The sequence below is a fragment of the Liolophura sinensis genome, chromosome 1, assembly GCF_032854445.1.
Source record: "Liolophura sinensis isolate JHLJ2023 chromosome 1, CUHK_Ljap_v2, whole genome shotgun sequence".
Classification (NCBI taxonomy): domain Eukaryota; kingdom Metazoa; phylum Mollusca; class Polyplacophora; order Chitonida; family Chitonidae; genus Liolophura; species Liolophura sinensis.
This window is the reverse complement of record NC_088295.1, coordinates 62,752,584-62,778,500: the sequence shown is the minus strand read 5'-3', so window position 1 is coordinate 62,778,500 and position 25,917 is coordinate 62,752,584. Positions and strand designations below refer to the sequence as shown.

The 25,917-nt window shown below is 38.2% G+C and overlaps 1 protein-coding gene across 1 annotated transcript; it reads right to left on the bottom strand.

Moving 5' to 3' along the window:
* Positions 1 to 352: 352 nt before the first annotated feature.
* LOC135461622 (uncharacterized) lies at positions 353 to 25,917 on the bottom strand. Its single transcript, XM_064738799.1, has 6 exons — positions 25,783 to 25,917; positions 15,008 to 15,094; positions 6,522 to 6,581; positions 5,939 to 6,132; positions 3,349 to 3,587; positions 353 to 2,227 (listed from the first exon to the last, which is right to left on the bottom strand). The coding sequence occupies exons 1-6, from the start codon at positions 25,856 to 25,858 to the stop codon at positions 2,089 to 2,091; spliced, it is 795 nt and encodes a 264-aa protein (XP_064594869.1). The 5' UTR covers positions 25,859 to 25,917; the 3' UTR covers positions 353 to 2,088.

The window sequence follows — 25,917 nt, the reverse complement described above, 5'->3', positions numbered from 1 at the left end:
TGTTTAGTCGCATATGAAATCGTCACTTTAAGAGGACAGATTATTCTGTCTGTTGACAACATTGGCTAATAATCAGTGTTAAAAACTTGCATGGGAACCATGTCAGTAGTGAAAGAAAACCAATGATGGGTGAAATACAGCATTTGGCTGTTGGACACAGTTTATATGCTACACCTTATAACTTCTTATATACATTTATGCGTCGAAACAGACGTTCATATACCAGACGTTAACTAACCTAGACCTCCATGTTAATAACAACTGCCCGTTAAAACTGGGCGATATTAGAAGTGATTGCCCGCATCAATGAAACACTTTAAGTCGCTTAATTTCCACAGATGTCATGCTTCCTCACAACCTGGATCGACGGCGAAGATTCCAATAATACTCGGAACAGCGTACACGGAGATAAATTAAACTTAAAACTGTGTAAAGTGAATTAAAATGTGCACTGAAGACAGTATAATCGTTGTAGAACAAACAATCTATATACACAAAGCTGTGTTGACTTTAATCATTCTTTAGTGATACAGTGTACATGTGATATTTCAACATTAAGCATATCACTGTTTCTTTAAATAAGACACAGGAGTTTAGATCTATCCAAAATAGTAAATATTGAGAGCATGCATTTGTAAGAGGCAACTTAATGCAAGCCGACAATTTTCACCAAAGTAATCTCATATTCCTGTTAAACGTTTTATCTTTTTATAGACTATTTTTAATAGGAAATCACCACACAAAATTGGTTCACAAAATCTTGATCCGAACATCAATATAACGTCTTAAGCTCTATAAACGTAACAGTAAAACTTGGAACGTTTGTTTATGTCATGTACTGGATGTAGCAAAGTTTCTAATGGCACCAAATTCGGCATTCATGAGTTTACCCTATCTAAGAGTCGACACCAATTGCTATTCTGCAAATCAACAACAATTTATTGAAATTAAGCATGATAAGGACAAATAACAGGACTATTCAAATTACAGTAAGATGGTAGTTGAACTACATGTTCCTTATTGTGCATTAAGCAATGGGTAGCATATATACAATATAGAACCGAACGACTTACACGGCATAATTTCGATAAACAAACGACATGTACATGTGCAATGTCCACGAAGGGCGCCATCAACAAGGCGATAACAAGGTTCAGTTGATTGTAACTACCATGGTATCTAGCATTTTTAACTTAATATGTGATTATGTCTGTTTTGCCACATGTATATAGCAGCTCTTGAGGCAACTGAATAAGAGAAACAATATTTACAGCATACAGAAATAGAAGGCCTCTGGCCATAATCAATGCAAGCCTCTTCCACTATGTGTTTGTTATATCTGTCGGCCTTCAGACATGTTGTCTTTAACTCATTGTAGATGTTAAATCATTGGCATTATTAATAAAAACACAACACATGAGTGTGTCATAGCTTTCTGAAGAGAATGGAGATGACTTCAGAGTGAAGAACCACTTTACCTCTCACTGAAACCAAACAGCGCTGAACAGTTAAAAAACGGTAGGGAGGCGCGAAATGGGGTCACACAAGCCACGATTGGAATGTTCTCAAGGAATCAAAACGAAAATATTTCGATGGTCACGAACTCTGCATCTTTCGAGTTTCCCAAACGTTTGAAAATATAGTTAGTTGTAATTGTCGTGAACTTTATTCTGACCACTTGATCAAATGTGATGTCTAAATTTAATTTTGTGTTTCTATGGTTTGGCAAAGAAGGACACGTCAATAAAGCTCCACTAATTTTCGAACCTTTCCTAAAACATCCTATACATGTCACTGCTACAAGGCAATACTATTAGCCTCGTAATATCAGATCAAGCAATGGTTTAACAACATACGCCTTGTCACATGAATAAAGAAGCGATGATAACCCATTTGTATGCATCGACAGTGTTTCTTTTGTTCCGTAAGCATTGAAATGTTTTTAAAATCCATTTTTCTTTTTGCCATAATGGCCTATAGGATAAAAAAAATTGGGACTGGTTGATCTATAGAATGGAATTTGCTTGACAAAAGATTAGAAAGGCATAAATAAATGATTTGGCTCCTTCGTGTGTAATATACGAACGCTCAGCCGCCGTGTTTTCGCGTGATGGCACAACTGCAACTGCTTTCCACTTTGATCCAGTTCCAGTCGAAGAATGTATCTTGTTGTCTTTTCACCAGAGCGATTACGTACGACTTCATAGTCAGGCACTCAGACGAAAACCTGTGAGGATAAATGTGTAAGCAACATTTGAAAAGTGCACGAGAAGGAAAGCTGCTTTAAGCGTCAACAAAAAAGACTATTGAAAACTACCAAAGTATATCATATGATACGAAATTTTAAATTATCTTTCATAGCATGTTTTCCCATTGACCCAAGTGCTTTATAAATGTTATGAATAATGTTGGTATTGTATGATGAACGTTTCGCGACTTTTATTTTCATCTATGGAAGAAGGTTTTTTGCAGAATGTAAACTTACAAGTAGGCTCACTCAAGCACATAAACGATGTATTTCAATAAGAAAAGGGAGGTGTTTACCAAACGCTGTTGTTGGAAAAGATAAAGGGAGAATTCAACATGAATAAGAAAAACTATAAGCTGTATTAGATACAGTTTTCAGTGGTTTCTCCGCTGATGTGTTTCTTCAGTTTTTGTTTCCTGTCACTTTAGCCAACTTTACGTCAGTGAACATTCCGTATCAATATTGATCTGACGACATAAAATACAAAAGAAACTTTTTTTACATCATGAATTTTTAATATATTTTTATAATAAATGTGTTGAAAAGAATTTCTGTCAGTGCATACATATACTTATTACAATCCTGCGAATTAAGAGGAGAGTCACGTTTTGCGGTTTTCCACATATGGTGTACATGACAAACAGTGTCCATGTCCTAAACGCCTCGCTAAAAATTGTTGAAAGTGTTTGTCATTGCGATAAACCTTGGCTTCATTAGAATTAGAAAGTAGCTGATGCTCCCGAATGTATGTGAACAGCTTATTTATTTTGATCTCCCATAATCTTATCCATAACTGAGACATGTCCTTTCAGGAATGTGTGTTGACCGAATACATATGTACACCTGTATTCCGGGATACGGTTCGTATGCCGCGAAAGCCTAAGTAATTGGCACCAGCCTGCTACAAGGAGACGTCGACTAAAGAAATGTACAAAACGACATTAAACCACAAGCAAACAAAAAATAAACAAGCAAACAAACTAGTAAACACACAAACGGGATGGGTCAAAGCACGGGTTGTGTATTAATGGCTTTCTTTGTAGTTCTAACTGTTTAGACTGTGGTAAATTATTAATGTTGCTTCAGTACGATATAGATACCTTCTATGATCAATGCCGGTGCAGCATGATGGACAGGTAGGATTAAGAGCCGTAATCCTGGTCTGGTCGCAGGATACCGTGTAAAACCACTGCTGACCTTCCGAGCCGTCCTGCGGTTGGAACAGTTCCACGGCGGTGTTGTTAATATCGCGCGCCGTGTAAATTAGTCGCCATTCATTCCTAGACGGACACACTGGGTAACGAATCCCCACCGGAAATGATGTCCTCTTCTCAGGCACCTAAAATAAAACGAGAAAACATTGGCTGAATAGCACAGACTTATTTATTAATTAGTTACATTGTTGTTAGCTGAAAGATCGTCAGGTGAACGGGAGACTTATAGAGGTCTTTTCTTTGCATAGTAAAGAGTTTTAATTGAATTTGCCTCAAAGGACGCAGAGGAGAACGGCGGTGACACCTAAGGGTATGGACCATTTCGGGTATGGTCCGCTGTGCAACACGACGTTACGGTTCTTACTATGAATAAACACCTATACAATGAGCTTCGATTTCCTACATATGATGTTGAGCCCAGTCCATGGTACAAATTTTTCCTATGCTAAGTAGCTTGAAACTACCATGGCAACACATGTTAAAGACATAGTTATCTTGACATGGTAGTTACGAGGAACTTTGCCAAAGACAGCTCTGTGGGAAAGGACCATAGAAATTTACATGTAAGACATACTCACTAAAACAAGACAAATTCCCATCAGGCCCTAGACATAGAGATATCTTGTCTCAAATTTTCTGTTTCTAAAAGAAATATTAAACTTATATGCCCAGTAAATATACGAAATGTATATGTCCATATCTAAAAAATATGGTTAACACGCTTGCTTTTTTAAATCACCGCATGCGATACATTTTGTTTACAGGGTGAATAAATACCAGAACGGGGCGTTGTGATGTGCGGAAGTATATAGCAGTCATTATTATGAGGAGTCTAGCGTGTGTGTTGGAAAAACAAACCTGCATGGGATCTGTTCCGTACAGTGACATCGAAATGTCACTAATGGTTCTCTGTCGGTTTTTAATGATGCCAGTTCGAGCAAAATGAGCTTTACACTAAACCACTATCCTACACAATACTTAGGATGCCTGATACAAGTATTGTCCCACTAAGACAGACTATGCACGTTTGCTATCATTACACCGCGTGAATTCCGGTTCCTTTTCATTTAGTATAATGGTATCGCGAAAGCATCACTTTTCAAGGTGATCCCTACGGATGGTCGTGGGTTTCCTCCAGTCTCTTCCAGGATTCTCCCAACGGTTTCCTATTAGCCATCGTATAAGTGGTATATTCTTGAATATGTCTATACCTGCATGTCTGTTCTTAAGTCTTACCCTATCTCTCCAGGTAAATGCCAACTTAATTAATCTTTGCCAAAGAGCAATAAAGTGACCATTAACACGTACCTATTAATTCAAGTTTGATACAAAATTACGAACCCCAGAAATAAGCATGCCATGGTAGCATATGGCAATAGTTTGTTCCGAGGATATGTTACCTCATGTTAACAGTATTCCCATTTACAATACTCTGTGTTTCTGTGCTCTGTGTCTCGCTTATGGAAGATGTTCCCTCTCGGTTACAGTTGTATGTGAGTGCCTTGGACAATGTGAATGTTTACACATTATATGAAGATCTTGCACTTGTATATGAATGTCTTACACGTATATGTGAATGTCTTACACTTGTATGTAAATACCTTACACTTGTAAATGTAAGTGAATGCCTCACACGTGTGAATGTCTTACACTTTACACTTCTTTAAGGATGCCCGAATATCTTACACTTGTGTGAATGTCCTGTACTTTACACTTCTTAAACTTGTATGTGAATATCTTACACTTGTATGTGAATGTCTTACACAAGGTAAGGTCTTGTACTTTTTGTGAATGTTTTACACTTGTATGTGAATGCCATAATTTATGTGAATATCTTTCACTTGCATGTGAATGTCTTACACTTATATGTGAGGGTCTTGCACTTGTATGTGAATGCCCTACACGTGTGTGGATATCTTACATTTTACACTTCTTTAACTTGAGTGAGGAATGTTTCACATTTGTATGTGAATGTCTTACACTTATATGTGAATGTCTTACACTTGAACGTGAATGCCTTACACTTGTATGTGAATGTCTTACACCTATATGTGAATGTTTTACACTTATATGTGAATGTCTTACCCATGTACGTGAATGTCTTGCACTTGTATGGGAGGGTCTTAAAGTTTTATATGAATTTCTTACACTTGTGTGTCATATTTTATGTTCGATTTATTTGAATGATTTATTTATTTATTTATTTGACTGGGTATATAAGCCTACGAATAATTCTTCAGATATGAGTACAAGTGACATTCCACAGAAGCTGATCTAAATGTATACATGCCGGAAGTGACGTACCGTAGAGAGTGGTCTAAATGTATATCTGCCCGAAGTGACGTACCACAGGGGCTGATCTAAATGTACATTTGCCGGAAGTGACGTATCACAGGGGCTGATCTAAATGTACATTTGGCGGAAGTGGCGTACCACAGGGGCCGATCTAAATATACATTTGTCGGAAGTGACGTACCACAGGGGCTGATCTAAATGTATAGAGAGGTTTCCTTGAGGCCACTTGAAGCCTGCGGTCCATCAAGGCTGGGTGATTCTTCAGGTATGAGTACAAGCCTCGGAGCCGCTCCCTAAGATAAAACGCCTGGGTTTCCGTTATGTGTTCCAAACCAGGATGGTACTGTAAGTCGTGAACCAGTTTTTCTTCAAAAGCTGCCAATAGATAGTGGAAATATATATCTGTTTATTAACAGATAAAGCTAATAAATCAAACTGAAACCTTATTACAGTATAATAGACAAAATGAATGGATGGGTTAGAACGTGTAAGACAAGTCATACAGAATAGTTAATAGAAGCTATACGAAATGGAACGTTTGGGAATATGTTTTTGCCTACCACTGACATACTAAGCATCCAACTTTTGGTACAAAACTTAACCAGACACTGTGTTAAGAAATTAAAAACCTCACAATTAGCAAATCGCCAGACGTATTTCTTCCAGAGACATTTAAGCAGACAATATTCCCTTCTCTGTATTACTCTCAAACCATCTTGAATTCGAAGAACTCTGTTCGAGACAGCATTTATTGTATAACTTACATCTAAGTACTAAAGGTAGCGCTCCATTGTCGAATATACTGGACGGATCTTGATTGAATTCTGTGGAAAGAAAAAAGGAACAGTTTGATTTATACTTCTTATTGCCATTCAAATATAATCGATGGAAAATAAAAAGTTTCAGTTTTGACACTTTCGACCTAAGCAGACGCTTGAAGTGATGAGGAACTTTTCCGTTGAACGAGACAACTTCTCATGTTTTACGATGTCGCCCACATGAGACTCGTTCCTGTCTGAACGTTGACACGACGATGGAAATTGGCTGCCGAGGACGCAGTGTTCATGTCTCACCCCAAAATAGAATCCTGACTACCTATCCCGTTGGCCAACATGTCATTGACCTTTGTATTCAAGCACTGTTAGACGTATTGTTGTAGTCTTGTGTTCTTGTTATTCACTTAACAAATGAAGGCGACTGTTTAGTGGGTTAAGTCTGTTGACTACTGATGATATTTATCAAACGTCAGTGATATGTGGGCATGGTGGCGACTGAAGACATGATCCTTCCACACTATTACGTGACCAAGTATGCTGAACTACTGAACGCCGCGCAGGCCATAATCTCTCTCATCAATTTTCATTCTTAAGTCGTCTATACTGACATGTTATCCGCTTTATTTGTCAACCAAGGATTGGTGAGAACAAGTCATGGGATACCACATAGAAACATAAAAAGTCTGCATGGACAAAAACTGTTGAAGTCTGGGGATCCTCTTGTGGAGAAAGTCGTTCTTCCCTTACACGAAAACTTAATACAAATTCGGATTAATTTTCATGCGGGGCCACAGTGACCGCGGGGGTTAGCACGCCAACGCGTCTTATGCGGGATGGTCTGGAAGCAACGTGCGAATGGTCGTGGGTTTCCCCCGGATTCTGCCCGTCTTCCACCCGTCATAATGCTGGCCGTCGTATAAGTGAAATATTCTTGAGTTCAGTGAAAACACCAATCAAATAAATAAATCATTTGCACGCTTTGGTATATTAAATGAAGGCAGTGGAGAATGTAATGTACTGATATGCATGCTGATTGAGAACATATCTAGGACGACTTAAATTAAGGTGTAAACAAGTGGATTTGTAAATTCTTACATAAAACTCAGAAAAATCTCGCTAATTTTTAAAGGGAAACGGTTCACATACATGTAGGGCTAATACAACGCCATGTGGAGAGGCTTGGTGATGCCACCAACACCGTTTTAATAGACACAAGGTGAAAAAAAGATACACTAATGAAGTAAACCGCTGGAGGCTTTTTTTCCAAAAACATGTCAGGCAGGCCTGAATGAAGGTGTTTGAAATGGAATTTTTAACACATTAGTTGCTAATAATTTGTGACGTATTGTATCTAAGGAATCAGAGTTGACTGGCACTAATAAAGACTGCAGGTTGAGACATGCTTAATGGAATGTCTTGTGACTTATGTACCTGATGGTATTATCTTGAGGGTGGATCTGATCCAAGGAATTAAACGGCTAAACCCAGTGAGGTTGGTGGTTAAATCCAGATGGTGATTACCAATGATTACCTAATTCAGTTCAATGATTACCTAATTCAGTTCAATGATTTAATCCAGTTAGCTTACTGATGTACTCAAGTGAATTTACTTGTTTAATTAAAGCGGCTTACTGGTCTAACCCAGCTGGTATGAAGGTTTAATTTATTGAGCGAGTTTATCGATTAAATCCAGCCAGTACTCGAGTTTAAACTAATTTGATTAGTTTTAATGGTTAATAATTCATTTAATTTCTGATTTAATACATCCAGTATAATGATGTTTTCTTCAGTCTGTTTAATGTTTTAATCCAGCGAGTTTAATGTTTAATCCAACTAGCATGATAGTGCCATTCAATCAGTTTAATGAGTTAACCCAGCGAGTTTAATGTTTAATCCAACAAGCATGATAGTGCCATTCAATCAGTTTAATGAGTTAATCCAATCAATTTTGCGATTTAATCCCTGAAGAATTTTTGGATCAGGTGCACCATTCCGAATACACAAAAAACATTGGCATGGGTTACTTATACCTAGATTACAATGACAGTGTGATACTTGGCATCTACCAATTGTACAATCTGTTAATTACGACATTTTGATCATTATGCTAGACACCTTCTAGCACCATAGTGTAAGCATAATTAAATGATAAGTCGATATCAACCTTGGATGAAATGTAGCATAATACTGTATTAATATCTTTTAGAGCAAAATAACTTCTTTGTGGCAAGTCTCTCTATTCATCTTAATCCAACAGCCTAGGGTGAAAAATCTCTCCTCCATTTAATTTACGTTACTCAACGTTAAACTTTTCTCGACATGTAATGAAGGAAAAATTTGTCTCCACTTTCAGAAAACTGAACGCTCTGCTACACAAAATTTGTCTCCACTTTCAGAAAACTGAACGCTCTGCTACACAAAATTTGTCTCCACTTTCAGAAAACTGAACGCTCTGCTACACAAAATTTGTCTCCACTTTCAGAAAACTGAACGTACTGCTACACAAAATTTGTCTCCACTTTCAGAAAACTGAACGTTCTGCTACACAAAATTTGTCTCCACTTTCAGAAACTGAACGTTCTGCTACACAAAATTTGTCTCCACTTTCAGAAAACTGAACGCTCTGCTACACAAAATTTGTCTCCACTTTCAGAAAACTGAACTCTCTGCTACACAAAATTTGTCTCCACTTTCAGAAAACTGAACGCTCTGCTACACAAAATTTGTCTCCACTTTCAGAAAACTGAACTCTCTGCTACACAAAATTTGTCTCCACTTTCAGAAAACTGAACTCTCTGCTACACAAAATTTGTCTCCACTTTCAGAAAACTGAACGTTCTGCTACACAAAATTTGTCTCCACTTTCAGAAAACTGAACGCTCTGCTACACAAAATTTGTCTCCACTTTCAGAAAACTGAACGTTCTGCTACACAAAATTTGTCTCCACTTTCAGAAAACTGAACGTTCTGCTACACAAAATTTGTCTCCACTTTCAGAAAACTGAACGCTCTGCTACACAAAACTTGTCTCCACTTTCAGAAAACTGAACGCTCTGCTACACAAAATTTGTCTCCACTTTCAGAAAACTGAACGTTCTGCTACACAAAATTTGTCTCCACTTTCAGAAAACTGAACGTTCTGCTACACAAAACTTGTCTCCACTTTCAGAAAACTGAACGCTCTGCTACACAAAATTTGTCTCCACTTTCAGAAAACTGAACTCTCTGCTACACAAAACTTGTCTCCACTTTCAGAAAACTGAACGTTCTGCTACACAAAATTTGTCTCCACTTTCAGAAAACTGAACGTTCTGCTACACAAAATTTGTCTCCACTTTCAGAAAACTGAACTCTCTGCTACACAAAACTTGTCTCCACTTTCAGAAAACTGAACTCTGCTACACAAAATTTGTCTCCACTTTCAGAAAACTGAACGTTCTGCTACACAAAACTTGTCTCCACTTTCAGAAAACTGAACGCTCTGCTACACAAAATTTGTCTCCACTTTCAGAAAACTGAACTCTCTGCTACACAAAACTTGTCTTCACTTTCAGAAAACTGAACTCTCTGCTACACAAAACTTGTCTCCACTTTCAGAAAACTGAACGCTCTGCTACACAAAATTTGTCTCCACTTTCAGAAAACTGAACGTTCTGCTACACAAAATTTTCTTCACTTTTACATAACTTAACGTTATCTGACAAAAAGATTTCCTCCACACGATTTATGTAACACAACGCATTATGACAAAAAAGTTTTCCATTTAATTTACGTAACTTTACGCTCTCTGGTGGAGAAAGTATGATCTAATTTTACGTAACTCAACGTTATTTGTCAGATTAAATTTTTTCCACTTTTACGTAATTCAACGTTATCTGAAGGAAAACCCTGTCTCCACTTTTAGGTATCTCAACGTTATCTGACAGAAAAGCTTTTCTCCACTTTTGCGCAACTCAGCATTATCTGACATTAAAATTTCTCGACTTTTGCGTTATTCATCGTTATCTGAAGGAAAAGTTTGTCTCCAGTTTTACGTACCTCAACGTTATCTGACAGATTAACTTTTCTCCACTTTTACGTAAGTTGACTACTCACCATAAATTCTTCTTCTCGCTTTACGTTAGTTGACGTTCTCATACCAGAAAACTTTGTTCAACTTTACTTTTACTGAACGTTCACTGACAGACCAAAAATAATTACTTACACTTTTACACTTTCAAAATTTTACGCTTTTCACACGTTCTCTGACTAAAATATTACCTAACAGACCTTCTTCTGGTCAAACAATAGCGTTTTCAAAACTATTTACATGCAAATTATATTTACATGTAACTAATAGTATTTTTTGTTTGGTAGAAAAATGTGTGATAGTTTACCGGCCCCACGTTATTCCGGCGGGGGTGGTCGGCTTTTCAATACAAAAACCACCTTTGGGTTAAGAACAGAAGGAAATCTCTTAAGCGCATGGAAATTGAATGGAGATTAGGCCGCCGTTTTTTGTTCATTTTGTGCCTAAAGGCCAAAGTTCAGCAAACCCTTAAAGCGTCAGGTGACATGTGAGATTCCTCTAACAGGTTAATTCCCAGAGAGATCAATCAACACTAGCCCCGGGGCCATTAATCAAAGACCGAAGCACACCCACAACCCAACATAACGGTTGTACGAGGTAGTTATTCGGTGCTCGTTTGGCTCTCACTACAGAATAAGGTAAAAAAAGGGAACAAAAACTTTTCCGCAGCATTACGTACGAGTAAATATCAGAAACAGCCAAGAAGACGACAGTAATGACGAAACTGTCGATCATATTCATGACAGTTATACATAATATGTTGTATCATGTACCTTGGCGTTACATTCGTAGTTTGTCACTGAAACAGTTCATTTTAGCTTGAATAATGCACTTCGACTTTTTATGCTTTTATTTTTTATACTTATTCCAAAAGTAGGGCATATTCAAAATGAGCAACATGTATCTAAGAAAATTCACTTTTAGTCATGATTTAGTCAAATGTATGAAAAACTGACAGACAAATTCAAATGTAAATTTCGAAATCCATCCCAACAAGATTCAAGTGCCTGTCCTACAAAACGCCGGCACGCTATAGGTGTACACTGACCATTATAATGACATGTCGTGAACAGCCGAGCTATATTCGTTATTCATTCCCTTTTATACAATAGTGAATGTCAACACGAACTGGGATACCAGCTACATTTTATTGTGTATGCCATAGACGATTTATTCCATATAAGACCGAGCAACCGGAAGCATTATACGTAAAAACGTTGTTAGCCTTTACCCGAAAAGTAGCACTAATAAACCTAGAAGTTGCTGTCAAAGGAAATCTAGTTTTACGTTTACAATATAAACAACCTTAAATGCAACATCAGACACATTACGGCGAATTAGAATCCGTTAAAAAAAAAACGTTCACAGCTGCACTGTGATGAACATGGAAGTGCATGTGTCGGAAAATTACGGTTGTTGAAACCTGGGCAAAAAAGGGGGAAAAGGCAAGAACAGAAAATAGAGGAAAGACAAAAAAAAAATGATATTTCTTCTTTTGTTCTTAATTTAACATTACGCTATGAGACACTGAAACTTGCTGCATGTAAGGTACGAGTCTTTGGTAATGAGACTGAAATGAGGCAAATAAGTGCAAAGTTCCACTGACCTGTCGACCACTGTGACTACAAAAGCATATATCTAACGGCTTAAGTCACGAACCAATGACGTTACATTAGGTTATACGGTTCTCGCTGATACAAAGGGTAGTTGATTGACACTGGTGACCTATGCAGTACACTTGGTCCACAGTACAAGCAGACAACTGAACATTAATAAAAGCACATCTCTTTCGCCATGAGCTTTTGATCTTATACAAAATGCTAAATATTTCTGACAACGCACGTGTTTATCCATTTTTTATCATACCAGCTCTGTGTTATTACGAACAGTTGGGATCGAACCGCAACTCAGATATCTATATTTACATTTGACCTTGGAAATTATTTACGCACTACAAATTTGTATATGGATGTGATGCCTAAAACAAAGACTGTCGTCTATGCATTGATTAAAACTTATGACTGCTTCTCTCTTACACGCTACCAGAGTTTATTTATTCATTTATATATTATTTCTGAGGAACTAGTGTTTTAAATTGTTTAGGGAATGTGTCTGGCTATTATTGACCTGCAACAGCTTTTATGATCTACGAGTGCTGTACATCCATGTACGAATGTCGGTTTTGACAATTAGATTTCTCTCTTTACCCTTGTGATAGTGTACCTTTCTCACACAATGGCGAATCGAGTCCAAGCCCGAGAGACAAATTGTTTTTAAGATACTGTCATTGAATAAGATGACACCACAGCATTAAACTAAGTCTAGACCAGACTATCACAGTGTTGCTCTAGCTCTGGTAAAATCATCTATATTGTCAGCTTCTAATACATTTTTTACAACGAAAATCGTGATCGCAAAGCTTTTACTGGCAATACTTTTGGCGGGATATGTTCCTTCCTGGTTCAAAATACAGGAGAAAATTTGTGATACTATTTAATATATTCTTTGGCAGAGCGTTCATGATATCTGACGTGTTACAGTTTCCGAACTTTCACACTAATTTGGGACTTAACTTTTAACATTTTATTGCGGGGTTATTTGTTCGTTTGTTGTTGAAATTGGAACGCTTGCACGCCACTAGCTCTATGGATGACCGGCAAGATCCATCGCTTCTTATTGTCACCAAGGTCTCACGAAGAATGAAAACGCCCAAGGCTGGGAATGAACCCACACCTCGAGGGCAAAGGAGCCCTGACCGACGCTCCACTCCCTTGAACTTTATAACGTAGGTTAATAACAGTGCCGTATGATGTAATGAAATCTGTATTGTCCTAGTTTAAACCAGAACACATATATAAGCGTCAGGATGGTAAAAATAAACCGAGATATACCAATGCCAATACGTCATCACCAGCCACGTGCCGTTTTTGTAAGCCATGCTATAACCCGAGTACAATAGTGGTATTTTTGCACATCCAATCCATAAATCATCATGGAGGGTTCACCGACGACTCTGGGCCTATTACCAGCCTATTGTCGTCATCCGGGCATTGTGACGACAGCGTATACAGTTTAAGCTGGTATTAAGTCATTATAGTCGGTGATCAGAAAACAGAGTGTTGCGAATGATACGGGCAGCTGGTGTATAATCTAGATAAAGTGAAGAGTCTATAATACCGTTACTCAGCTTCTGGTGGGCTACCACCGACGCAAGTACATGTATTGATTATCGAAAAGACATACTGGCGAATGTACCCGGTGCAAGTGCAATAGCACTACCTGACAATAGTTTGTACGACTGTCCGGGGTTTACCTTTAGTTGATAGGTGGAGACTTCGGTGCAAGTTTTCGTTTCCAAGAAGAGCACTAAAAATATCTGATAGTATACCTGGAATTCAATCGAATTCGCCCAACCACTCCCCACAATATACAAAGAACTGCAGGCAAGAGCTAAAAGTTACAAGACGAGACGTATTTAATTTATGAATGTTAACCAGAAAATCGCAGGACTGATTTGATCACCTTCCTACTACAGGTTGTATGTAAATTTTGATTGTGAGGCCTAATTGTACACGTACTGTATTGCGCACTGAATGACGTAATAGCAAAGCGCGCTGGGTGGGGGTGGGGGAGTGTAATCAGCTGCTTGCAGTTTTGACTTCTCGGCCAAATGTGGTGCTACGCACATGCATTAACAGTGTTTTTCAAGCTGAATTAACAAGTATACCACTGCTGCTCTCTAAACCACTGTTCAGTCTAGGAGTTGAACCCATCGATTTTTATTAGATACACATAAAATATAATTAAGACGTAGAGTATACAGAGAAAAACCAAAACAGCGACGACAGTGTGATGCCTGACAAATGGTCACCTGTAACCCATGAGTTCTTATATACCGTTTCCACAACCACAAAACTCCCAAAGTTCCTAAATGTTCTTATTTACTTACAGACATAGAGACCCACAACATTCTTGGTGGACTTCGCAGGCGTCTATTTAACACTGCATACAGCCCTTCAAATTTTTCCAGCAAAATGTTTGTTGATTTCTTGATTGACAACTAATATACGAGTTGCAGCACAATTGGGAAGGCAGTATCACTTTTTGGGTTGTCGTACATGAAAGAAAAATTCTTCTACAGTTTGCTCAGAAATAAAATTGACAGCTTCATACTAAAGTTACTTAAGCCCATAACACACCATTCATGTAGGCAGAGAAGGCTTCACCCTTGAGGCTTGTTTCAGAAACGCGACTGATCACCAGATTGTGGGAGGAAAACATTAACTTTTAAACATCTACTCTTTACACTTGGATAGGTTTATTTTTGACGTGATAATACATACCATATTAATGCTAATCTGCTTGTGTTGATTAGAACATGGTGATTAAAGACAGGGAACCATACCTGTGTTAAGCTCGGACTCTCCCATATCTTCCGTGATAAAAGGATCGGCTAATGGTAAAGGTATGTTAAATCCTCGGCGATAGCATTCTGAAAGATAAGAAAACACCCCAAGATTAATATGGGAGAGAATTAACGACTAGTTCTGACAGGATCAGAGTGACTGACATTTGCTGGATGCTAATATTACAGAATTTCCTACGTGAACAGGAAACGCAAAAGACGAGTGGGTTTCTGGGCCTGCTGATTAGTTCCTGCTTATTAACACCTCACACCTCAACTGCCCAGTAAACATCCCGACAGAAAAAATACCTTGTTCTTGGAAAGAACATCCAAAAATATAACTAGCCATAGAGGCAACAGACTTGCCACCTGACTCATATTGGACCTGGTGAGTGATATACAAAATAATAATGAAATTCGTCAATGCTGCCTCATATTTTAGTACCAAGACAGTATGTATGAGAAAGAAGTGACACTGGAGTTAAATATACTAGTCATTATTTACAGATTGTGCTGAAACATAATACCGAAATCTAGAGTAAGTTCACTAGCAATTTTACAAAACAGGTTGATTTTTTTAGTTCGTTGGGCCTTACGTGGGAAGGTATGTGACTCATAAACAGTCAGGTGAGTCTTCATTGTGACATTCATGCACTGAGAGAAAAGTTTGGGTCAACTCATTAAAAAATCTAAATTTCCAAGTGAACTAATTCATCTCTGCAAGAAAGCGAGTCAAATGACGAGATTATTGAAGACTCGTCTGATTGTTTGGTCACTCACATTGGTAGAACTAGATGGACTGAGTGATTACGGCAGCGAGGCATCTCTAAGTGACGTCGTGTCAACGTTTAAATTAAGGCATTATGGAACATCTTGCCAATCCTTTAGACTATAGGCTATTAATAGATCCTTTTTCAGTAGAATTTGTTTATGACATTTAAAACAAAATTCTATTTAGACATTTAGAATGAAACCCTGCTTGAAGTAAATCGACAACATGCTGTGTGTCAGCGGTTATATCTAAAGGTCTTCAGTTATATCTAAGGGAATTGGAATAAGCAAAATATGCTAATTGTCATGTTCTTATGTACTTAAGCACATTATCGTATACAGATACCAGTCCATATTAAGCCGACTATACTTGCCTCATAGCATGTTGGGCGATGCATGAGCAAATCCGCCGTCCACCGGAAGCGTCTCACCAGGGAGTTTACTGCTCCTCTTGTCGCCAACCTCTACGACTTACCAATGATTTAATATTTCACTTTACGTCATTATAGTTAAAGGGTGCGAGAAAACTAAGCAGAGCCAGCGGGTACCATCGCACTTTTCCAGGGACAATGACCTTGTACATGTACATGCATGACTGTTCATAAGATTCTCGGTGTTGTGTTGTCACTGACTGTAAGTTGATTTCAATGTTTGCTTGAGCATTAGTTTATTCCGTTAAATACAGCTCAAAGCAGGTTTTTAAACTGCATGCTACCATAACGCCAAATACACCTTAGAAGGTTTCTTTGGTAATTATAGTCTACATGGGTCTTAAAGCTATCCATAGACATCAAACATTTAAATACCTTTATCTCCTAAAAAAAAAAAAAAACATATCCGCGTATTTTTATGCAAAGCTTTCAGCTCTCCGTCGGATGAATTTCATTTAATTCTCTAGCTCTCTTTGACTTTAAAGGGTGTTTAGATCTGTCCACAAAGATTGTTTTACGTATAGCTTGGCGGCAATTTAAACCAGCTACATCTGCGTGTTGTTCTGAACGCAATCATTAGGTGAGCTGATTATAGTCACTATAACAACATATATCATTAACATGTGTAGCCTACAGTAGTTATAATATTATTTATTTATTTATTTATTTATTTATTTATTTGGATTCGTGTTTTATGCGGTACTCAAGAACATTTCATTTTTACGACGTCGGCCAGCATTATATGGTGGGAGGAAACGGGGCAGAAACAGGGGGGAGGGGAACCAACGACCATCCGCAGGTTGCTAACAGACCTTCCCACGTACGGCTGGGGAGGAAGCTACCATGAACAGCACTTGAACTCTCAACGAATCTTTTGGCGTGCTAACTACCTCAGCCACAGCGGTCTCTAGTTACAATCAACTTAACATTGAATTGTTTGGTGGAACCGTTACCCGGACATGAACACTCGCCCCATTATTCCCCAGGGAACAACAGGTTTCCAGAAAGAGCTTTGACACCCTTCAATTATCAAGGGTATCGCTTGTAGTATGCAGATGTTTTAATTTTGGTATGTGAAAAAATGGGGTTAATTGTCACCATAGCTTATACAAAGGTATGGATGTTATGCGATATAATAAAAGACGTACAACGTGGAGAGTAAAACCAGAACAACAGCGACAGTGTGATAATTAGCAAATGGTCAAACGTAACAGGTGAAATGGACTCAATCAGAATAAAAGATTACAGCATAAGAGTAAAACCAGAGCAGTGACGACAGTGTGATTGTTGGCAAATGGTCAAACGTTACTGGTGAAATAGACTCAATAAGTATAAAGGACTACAGCACAGAGAGTAAAACCAGAGCAGTGACGACAGTGTGATTGTTGGCAAATAGTCAAACGTAACTGATGAAATAGACTCAATAAGTATAAAGGACTACAGCACACACAGAGTGAAACTAGAGAAGTGACAACAGTGTGATTGTTGGCAAATAGTCAAACGTAACAGGTGAAATAGATTGCAGAATAGAGAGTAAAAACCAGAGCAGGACGACAGTGTGATAATTAGCATGTGGTCACACGTAACCGGTGAAGTACGACCTCCTGTCACTTTACCTCAGATAGTCAGGACTATCATCGGCACAGTCTAAGACATCAGTGTTTAACGAAATTTTAAACATAGATGAGTACTACACCTACCGTGTGAAAAAGGTGGGATTTGAGGGGCAAGGCCCTACAACGACAAACATTGCGAAATCCGTCCAAGTAATTTACTTACAAAATGGCCTTGAGGTGTAAATACCGGCTTGTCTGAGGTCAGCAAGATTTCTGCAGGCTAATATATCGGAGTCTTCAAAGGGAGACATTGACACAATGTATTATAAGAGACTCTTTGATAATTGCCATCAGTCGCTTATTGTTAGGCCTTCAGAGATTGACATAAGGTCGACAGAGATGGAAATAAGGTTATCAGAGACGAACCTTAAGCATTAAGAGATGGCCAAAAGATATTATAGCATATTTCCTGCGCATAAAAATTTAGATTCTTCACTCAGTATAAAATGGTCTTTCCATTTACATACTTAAGGCAAGGCTCTTCACTTCAGACAACCATGGCCTGGAGCCATTGGAATAAGTTAAACGAATGTTGTGGAGAAACACTGACAACATAAATCGCCCTTAGGAACATTGATATCCTTGCTGGCAGTTATCAGTTAATTGCTAACATTTTCCAGTCTTTCATTCAACAGCCAAGAAACACGCCTCTATTATAAGCCCTCAGAAGTCTCTTCTAGCATTAACTCAGGCTCACAAGCCCAAAAACTCAGAGCTCATCTTTCGACTAAAATTCGTGTGTTCGACCAAATTAGTGTGTCGGATCAAATCAGTGTGACCGACTAAATTAGCATGAGCGACAAAGTGTGTCCGTGCCAGGCATAGGGCCTATCACTTTGCATTATTTCCATGTTATTGTTTACTAAATGTGATGACAACACAGCATTTTTAGTAAATCTAGGCCAATGACATCAAATAAAGTGCGAGTATCATCACTGCACTTTGTGTTCACCTAAGTCTGCTTAAGCCATGATGTGAAATTTGCCAATATTTAAGCACTAACATGGACAATTAAAATAAAGCCCTAAGTGAGATAAATTGACAATGGGCCCTATTTCACAGGTTACGTGTGACCATTTGCCATTTATCACACTGTCTCGCTGCTCTGGTTTACACTCTATGCTGTAAATCTTTTATAATATACTATCCATATCCGATCGTCAAGAATGTAGAGACAAGAGGACGATACACAAAAATGGCACACCGGTCTGGACGGCGCATGGGTCTGTTCATGGACTTTTTGAGCTAGTTTCTTAAAAAAGTTCATTACTTCAAAACTACAATTTATGCTTTAAAACGAGTGAATCAGAAAGTATGAACATAGCGTTTAGAATTGTATGATTTGTTAATGTCAGATATGCATATAATTGCCCGTACTTTCCGACATTTAAAGTTCATTTACCTTAAGGTATAATTTCATTCTGGACGTACTCTAGCGAGGTTACGCATAACCTAGCACCTCCCCCGCGTACCAACTCAGTTATCCCGGTACGAACAGGGCCGCTCGCCAACACTAATTACCACGGCGCATCCTAATTACTTCAAACAACAGGCCCTACTTCTAACGCCCAACCTGACTCGTTTGCATTTATATTGCGTTGTCGATGTGTAAAGGGGGCCTCAGTGTCCCTGCAACACTTGTCTAAGGTCGCTGAGGGAATAAACCAATTGCATTGAGACAAAACTGTTAGTGCTTAATGCGGAAGAAGTCACACTGTGCAGCTGTTATTTCACTCAATATAGTCCCAGTGCTGCTATTTGATGACCAAGAAAACAGGCCTAACTTACTTGTTTTTTACTTTTCTTTTTCATAATACTTTATGAGATAGAAGAAGCCTTCAGTTTATAAGACAGATCGTGTAATTTCTCACATTATCTAAGTTGGCGTATATTTCTTCCATGACAAGGATTACCGCCAATAAGAGCAAACGTTTGACACCAATTCTAAATCTTCGTCAAGACGTTCGATATTATCCGATGATGCATCATTGAATAAAACCATAGTGCCTTTGATGTATCTTAGAATAAAACCATAGTGCCTTTGATGTATCTTAGAATAAAACCATAGTGCCGATGATGTATCAAAGAATCAAATAATAAGCTGATGGTGTATCAAGGAATAAAACCATAGTGCTGATGATGTATCAAAGGGTAAATCAATAGAGCCGATGATGCATCATAGAATAAAACCATAGCGCCGGAGAAGAATACAATGATGGTGCCGCCGTGTAACAGAAAAAATAATAGTGGAATGATGCATCAATGAATAAAATCATGGTGTCAGTGAATGCGTTTATTTTTCATTTATCCTCCCCACCTCCTACTATCCACACGTTCATCGTACTCCTCACTCACGCACACGCATCGTTGCAGTTTCTTCAAAATGTTGGAGTATTTCATAAATTCATCTACGATAATTGCCGTTTTCATAAAATATACTTTTGGAATTAACAGTCTAGATTAATTATCAAATAAAACACTATGAATAACCTGTGCTTTAAACTGAGTTAAATCTTTGACATACCGTAAGTACTGTGACTTATTCTTCGATATATCATCAATATGAAGAGTTCATTCTTCGATGCATTATTAGCACCGTTCAATATATCGTCAGAATTAGAAGTCGGTATGGTATACCACCGGCACTGTTATTTTATTGTTTGATACATAATCAGCACTATGGTTAAATTTTAACTTATCATTCTCATCATATGCATGGTTTTACACCGTGAAACATCTCAGCCACTATATAAGTCCAATCTCTCACACCAGCACTAAAGTATATGTGTTACTTATAAAGCTGACCTTCCAACGGCGACTCTTACATATACTGAGCCAAGGTTGATGCTGTCTCGTGCAAAAATAGAGCGTTAAGCCCTACCCACACCAAACAGACAATCTATGTCAGCTCAACTTTAGCGACTTCCTGATTCTATTCTTGCAAAGGCCAGTAATTCATCACTGATCCGCCTCGGATAAAACACAGTGCCCAGGTCTCGTAGACCAATACTGTTATTGGTGCTGTTATTATCCGGGCACAAGAGACCGCATGCGGCATTGGGGAAATTACCGAACCGAGAAACGCACAGTATTAATTGCTATTTATTAAAAATATACACAGCAGCTCGCATGTATTGATACAAATAGCTCCCAGGAGACGACTGGGACAAAGACTTGTGGAAGCAGATAGCCTAATACAGTCTTGACCTTGTCAGATACTATTGTTGTACGGCATCGGCTCGCCGGCGCGCACCTGACCAGAAGTATATGGACAGCCCTCCCACCCCCAACAGTTAGCACGCCGAATTCCCGTAACTCAAGGCATCTGACTAGAGCCACTGAAGGCGTCCTGCCAACTGGTGACACGAAAAACGTGCGGAATTCTTACATGTACGCCACAGATGGCTTCCCTGGACCGATTAGAACCCTTGTCGATAAGACAAGTTTTGCTGAGAAACGTGTTTTGCTTTTCTTTTGGAAACAAGTTAAATGTCTATCGACACCGGATGCAAAAAATATCTACCGTGATCAGTGTTTCTAAAAATCGGACTTCGAAATAATCTGGAAGTATGCCGATGTCTGCATAGTGTGTTTATGTTTATAGATAAACATAAATTGGGCTAAATAACACAAAGGCAAAATGAATTGGAAGTGTCGAATTTTATTACTCTCTTATTTATTTATTTATTTTTTTTAAATCATAAAGCGAGGATCTGGTTTGTGGCTGAGAAAAAAAACAGAAACAGAACCCCAGAAGAAAGACCCCACGTCGCCTGTTACCCGCTTCTTGACGTAAAGCGGCAGTCGAATTTCTGAGAGCTAGATCCGAGCCGGCGCCCTCTTATGTATAAGGGCTGGTGGACTGGCAGAGGTCGTCAGTTCTCTCGAACTGTGTTCTTTTCACAGTTATACGGCTGGTGGTTGTATGAGGGTTTGCAGTATGGATCGTATCAAATAGTCCTTTAACACTTTCGCAACTAATCCGACAAAGTCTCAGACAATGGAGAGATTAAACTGCTCCCATTCTTGACGTCACCGTTATTTTGTGCTAAAACGTCACACTTCGTTGATGTACTTTTCACACAACTTTAAGGAATTGAACCATAGACCTTCACGGCCAGTTTGGTATACATATACATTAGCCAACTGTGACGTAATTGCACAAATAACGATGACGTCACTCGTTGCCTAACCTGTCTATTCTCACATTGACTGGTTTCCGGTGGACAGTTTGAATGCCACTATACTTCTGTGTGTCTGGGTCAGATTTTTCGCCCATATCTTTGGGTTGGAACTTTAAATCCGAAATAACAGTACAAGATAAATCTTTCGATTCGTGTGCTACAAATACAAAGAAATTCACTTTGATTGTTGTAGGCGTTGACACAGGTAGCCACGGAGCCTTATTATCGTTTTTACTTCCGAAAGGATTAATGTGATTCTTATATCTTTTAGGGTATTTTAATTTTGTTTGCTATCTCAGTGAAGAAGGCGGGAAGGGGGGGGGGGTGTTGTTTGGATAAGCATATTTGATATCCACATCTTGAAATTGCTTAATTGCAGCACGATGGAATGGTAATCTTCTTATTTTATTTTTCCTAAGCCACATTTCACGTGCGAAAAGCTTTAAGTTGATAATTTTCCACTTAGGTCATCCGTTTAGGGTATTGTCTGTTGTTGTTGTTGCATTTGAAAGTCCCTAACTGTTCTGTTACCATGCTCTCCGTTGAACGGCCAGAAAAGTTGAGACACAGTTCTACGAGAAAAACGTTCATTGTCGTATAACCACTATTATTATCATCAGACAGACCTCCTGAATCAATTGACGCATGAGATAACATATGGGGGATACATACAAGATGAAACCATCGTATCCCAGATGTGTATCTTAAGAACAGTTATAAGGACGAGCAGTAATATCATCCAGGTAAAAAGGTTGTTCAATTTACGTGAAGTATTGAAGTAGCACAACCCACAAAATGCGATTGGACTTTAAAAATGAAATTATTTCAAGAAGCAAAGTTTGTTTAAAGTTTCCACTTTATAAATGCCAAGAAGTTTTTGAATTAGGCCTGCATCGAATCGAGATAGAAGCATTTCCAAAATTAGGTGCAAGTTGTTTAGGGGAAAAGTCTTGGCTTTCTGAACCTGGGCTGTGTTGATCTCTACGAGAAATTTTTTGGAATGGATGTGTTTGTTGTAAATCTAAGGGTCAAATTCGACATTCACATACCACTCCTAAACCAAACCCAAAAGGGCGTTCTAAGTCGATAACCGCACGGCCCATTTCCAAAACATTTAGGACTAGTTTCCAAAGGAATGTGTAAAAAAATATGTATAAATAAAGATAACGAACTCGTAACATTTATGAGAGAAACCGTGAACACTGATATCCAGGTAAAAAACATATTCAGTGTAATTTAATTTCCACTTTTAATGCTTTCCCTCCATGCAAACGGTCAGTTTTGTCAGTAATGTAATAACCTGCACCTGTATCCCAGTTCGCTCTGAATGAATAACTGAATGATTATAACTTATGGACCGGTCGATAATATTTCAGCCATACTGTGGCTAGAACATGATTAAACCAGGTGGCATTAAAGTTCGTTCAGAAGTTACTGTGCTATCAATAATTTAATCAATGGATTTATCTGACATCGTCGTCTAACCTGTTAAATTTTTAATTTATCTTGGTGTGCGCCCAATTTAATAGAAATCATCGATTACGATATCAGATCAACCTGTTTAAACTTTCAACGATTGTCTGGATTTAGTAAAGATGGACAGTTTAACTTATTGCTTTACGTAATTTTCATCGAATTTACAATAAAATTGCACTCAGATGCCGACAATGTTCAAACAGAGTTTAATCATTAAAGGTGACCTGTAAATTGGCGCAATTACATTGACATGTGATTTAAATTTCCCGGTAAAGATGATTTCCATAGCAATAATCTAGTCATTGGTCTTTGCTCCTTAGAGGAAAGGTGCTGCTAAACAAATCAGGTCTTGGCCTGATTTCTGGAAATTTTTTATGTTCAGTAAATTGCTTAAGTCGGTATTTGTGTCGATTTTTTTACTGATGTCCAAAAAACCTAAATTGGTTTTGTGTAGCAATAATGTTGCGCGAGCAAAACAGATGGGAAGTTTCCTGACACGACATCCTGGTCTTGAAGGCCTATTTGTGGAAATTAGCAAACTTCATGCCCAATCATTACATACTGTCGTCCACGCAAGAAAAGATCGACGCTTGTTCCTTTAGTGTTTTACATCGTATTCAAAAGGTTTCCAAACTAAAATAAAGTTTAATACAGAACATTCAAATAAATAAATCGTGTTGTTTCAAATATCTCCACCCTTTGACATAAACCGTGTACCCCAGACATCGAGAGCTGTATTCGAACTTTCGACTTCTTTGGGGAACCCCCTTTCAATGGGCGACCGGTCTACGGTACATTATTTGTCGAAAAAAGCTTATTTTAGCGGTAAGAATAACACGGTGTTTAATATGTGATGAAAACATCTGTGTATGTCACCACCCTAACATATTACACATTTGCTGCTCTAAAAATTAACTGGTAAAATTCACCAATCTACAGGGTTGTGTTTTCAACACAATTGTATAAGATGACCTCAGAATATATAGATTATCGATGGAATTTGCGAAGAAGGGAATAAGTGATCTGGCGGTACACCAATAGTATCAGAGATATCACACTTATAGGTATAAACCCTTACGTAAGCACGTGGAAACATCAGAACGCCAAGTGAAGATAATACATTTAATGTCAGAAACTTGTGATAATCGGATTTTAGTCTGACTTGTGTATTCAGTCGGTATTTCAAGGGACTTCCGTGTCAAAGTGGTTAGTGTGTTAGCGCGACAGAATGACTCAGGACCCTCTCACCAATGCAATTGATGTGAGCCTTGCTTACTTCCTCTCTGGTTAAACGTGAGAAGGTATGACAGCTACTTGCGGATGGTCGTGGGTTTTTTACGGCGTAAAACACCAGTTAAATAAATTAATAAATAAATAGGCATTTCAAGGAGTATTTAAAAGAGTGCAAACTCACAACTGCTGCGTGACATCAAGAGTAAAAACGATGACCCATTTTAATAGTTTGACCAACCGACAGGCAGGTCGACAGACAGAAAGAGCAACGTATAGAGCTGCTTGTCGCTGCTTACGGCAACAGCGTTCGTCTTTGTACACATCTTACATTATTATCGTTATTAGGATCACACTTTGCTGAATCACAGCACAGATTCTAGTGCCGAAAACTGGCTGAAACCACTACATTTTATATACATTTATCGACATATGTGGACGACTGTGTAAGGGAGAAACTCAGCGCAAGGCAAATACCAAAGCCAATCATGCCGGCCTAATTAATTAGTCTGATGTGCTAATTAATGCCTGCATGGTGACAGACGGGAACAATTGCCCCTTTTGTTAGTGAACTCAATTAGTAATGCTGAATGATTCTTAGACTCAACATTATAAAATAAATACATACATTTTTGGAATACATACTTAATACAGCTCGAAATCTTAAAATCTAATACACAATAATGACCATAATGATGTTTAATACACCTAAAGTAATGAAATGAAGTGCATATATCACAACCACTTCCTGTCGTCACTATAAACTGTCTTAAAAAGCAAAATGTCCTTTTCTTCTGGGTAAACTTGGGTAAGTAAAAGACACTGGAAATGTAAATTGTACTCATCAAGAATGAAAGTACTGTAAAGCCTCGCGGTATCGTTGATAGCTTTCAAAGAACACTCTTTCCCACTCTTGTGAATTGATTTAAAAGTTGTTAATTGTGTAGTTAACGTTAGTAAACTATGCTTATAATTACAGAGATAAAGACATTAACCCATCGATAACACTGAAAGCAGTTAGAAATACGCTTACTTTCGCATATTAATTTCAAAACAAGTTAACTCACCTGATAATGGTAAAATGGTCAAAATCACAATTGACAGCAAGTTGATAAAATACGCAACATTTCGGACATCTTCCATTCTGCAGCGTGCTAGATGTGGTAAAGCGGAAAAAACGGTAAAGACTTAATCAAACAAGG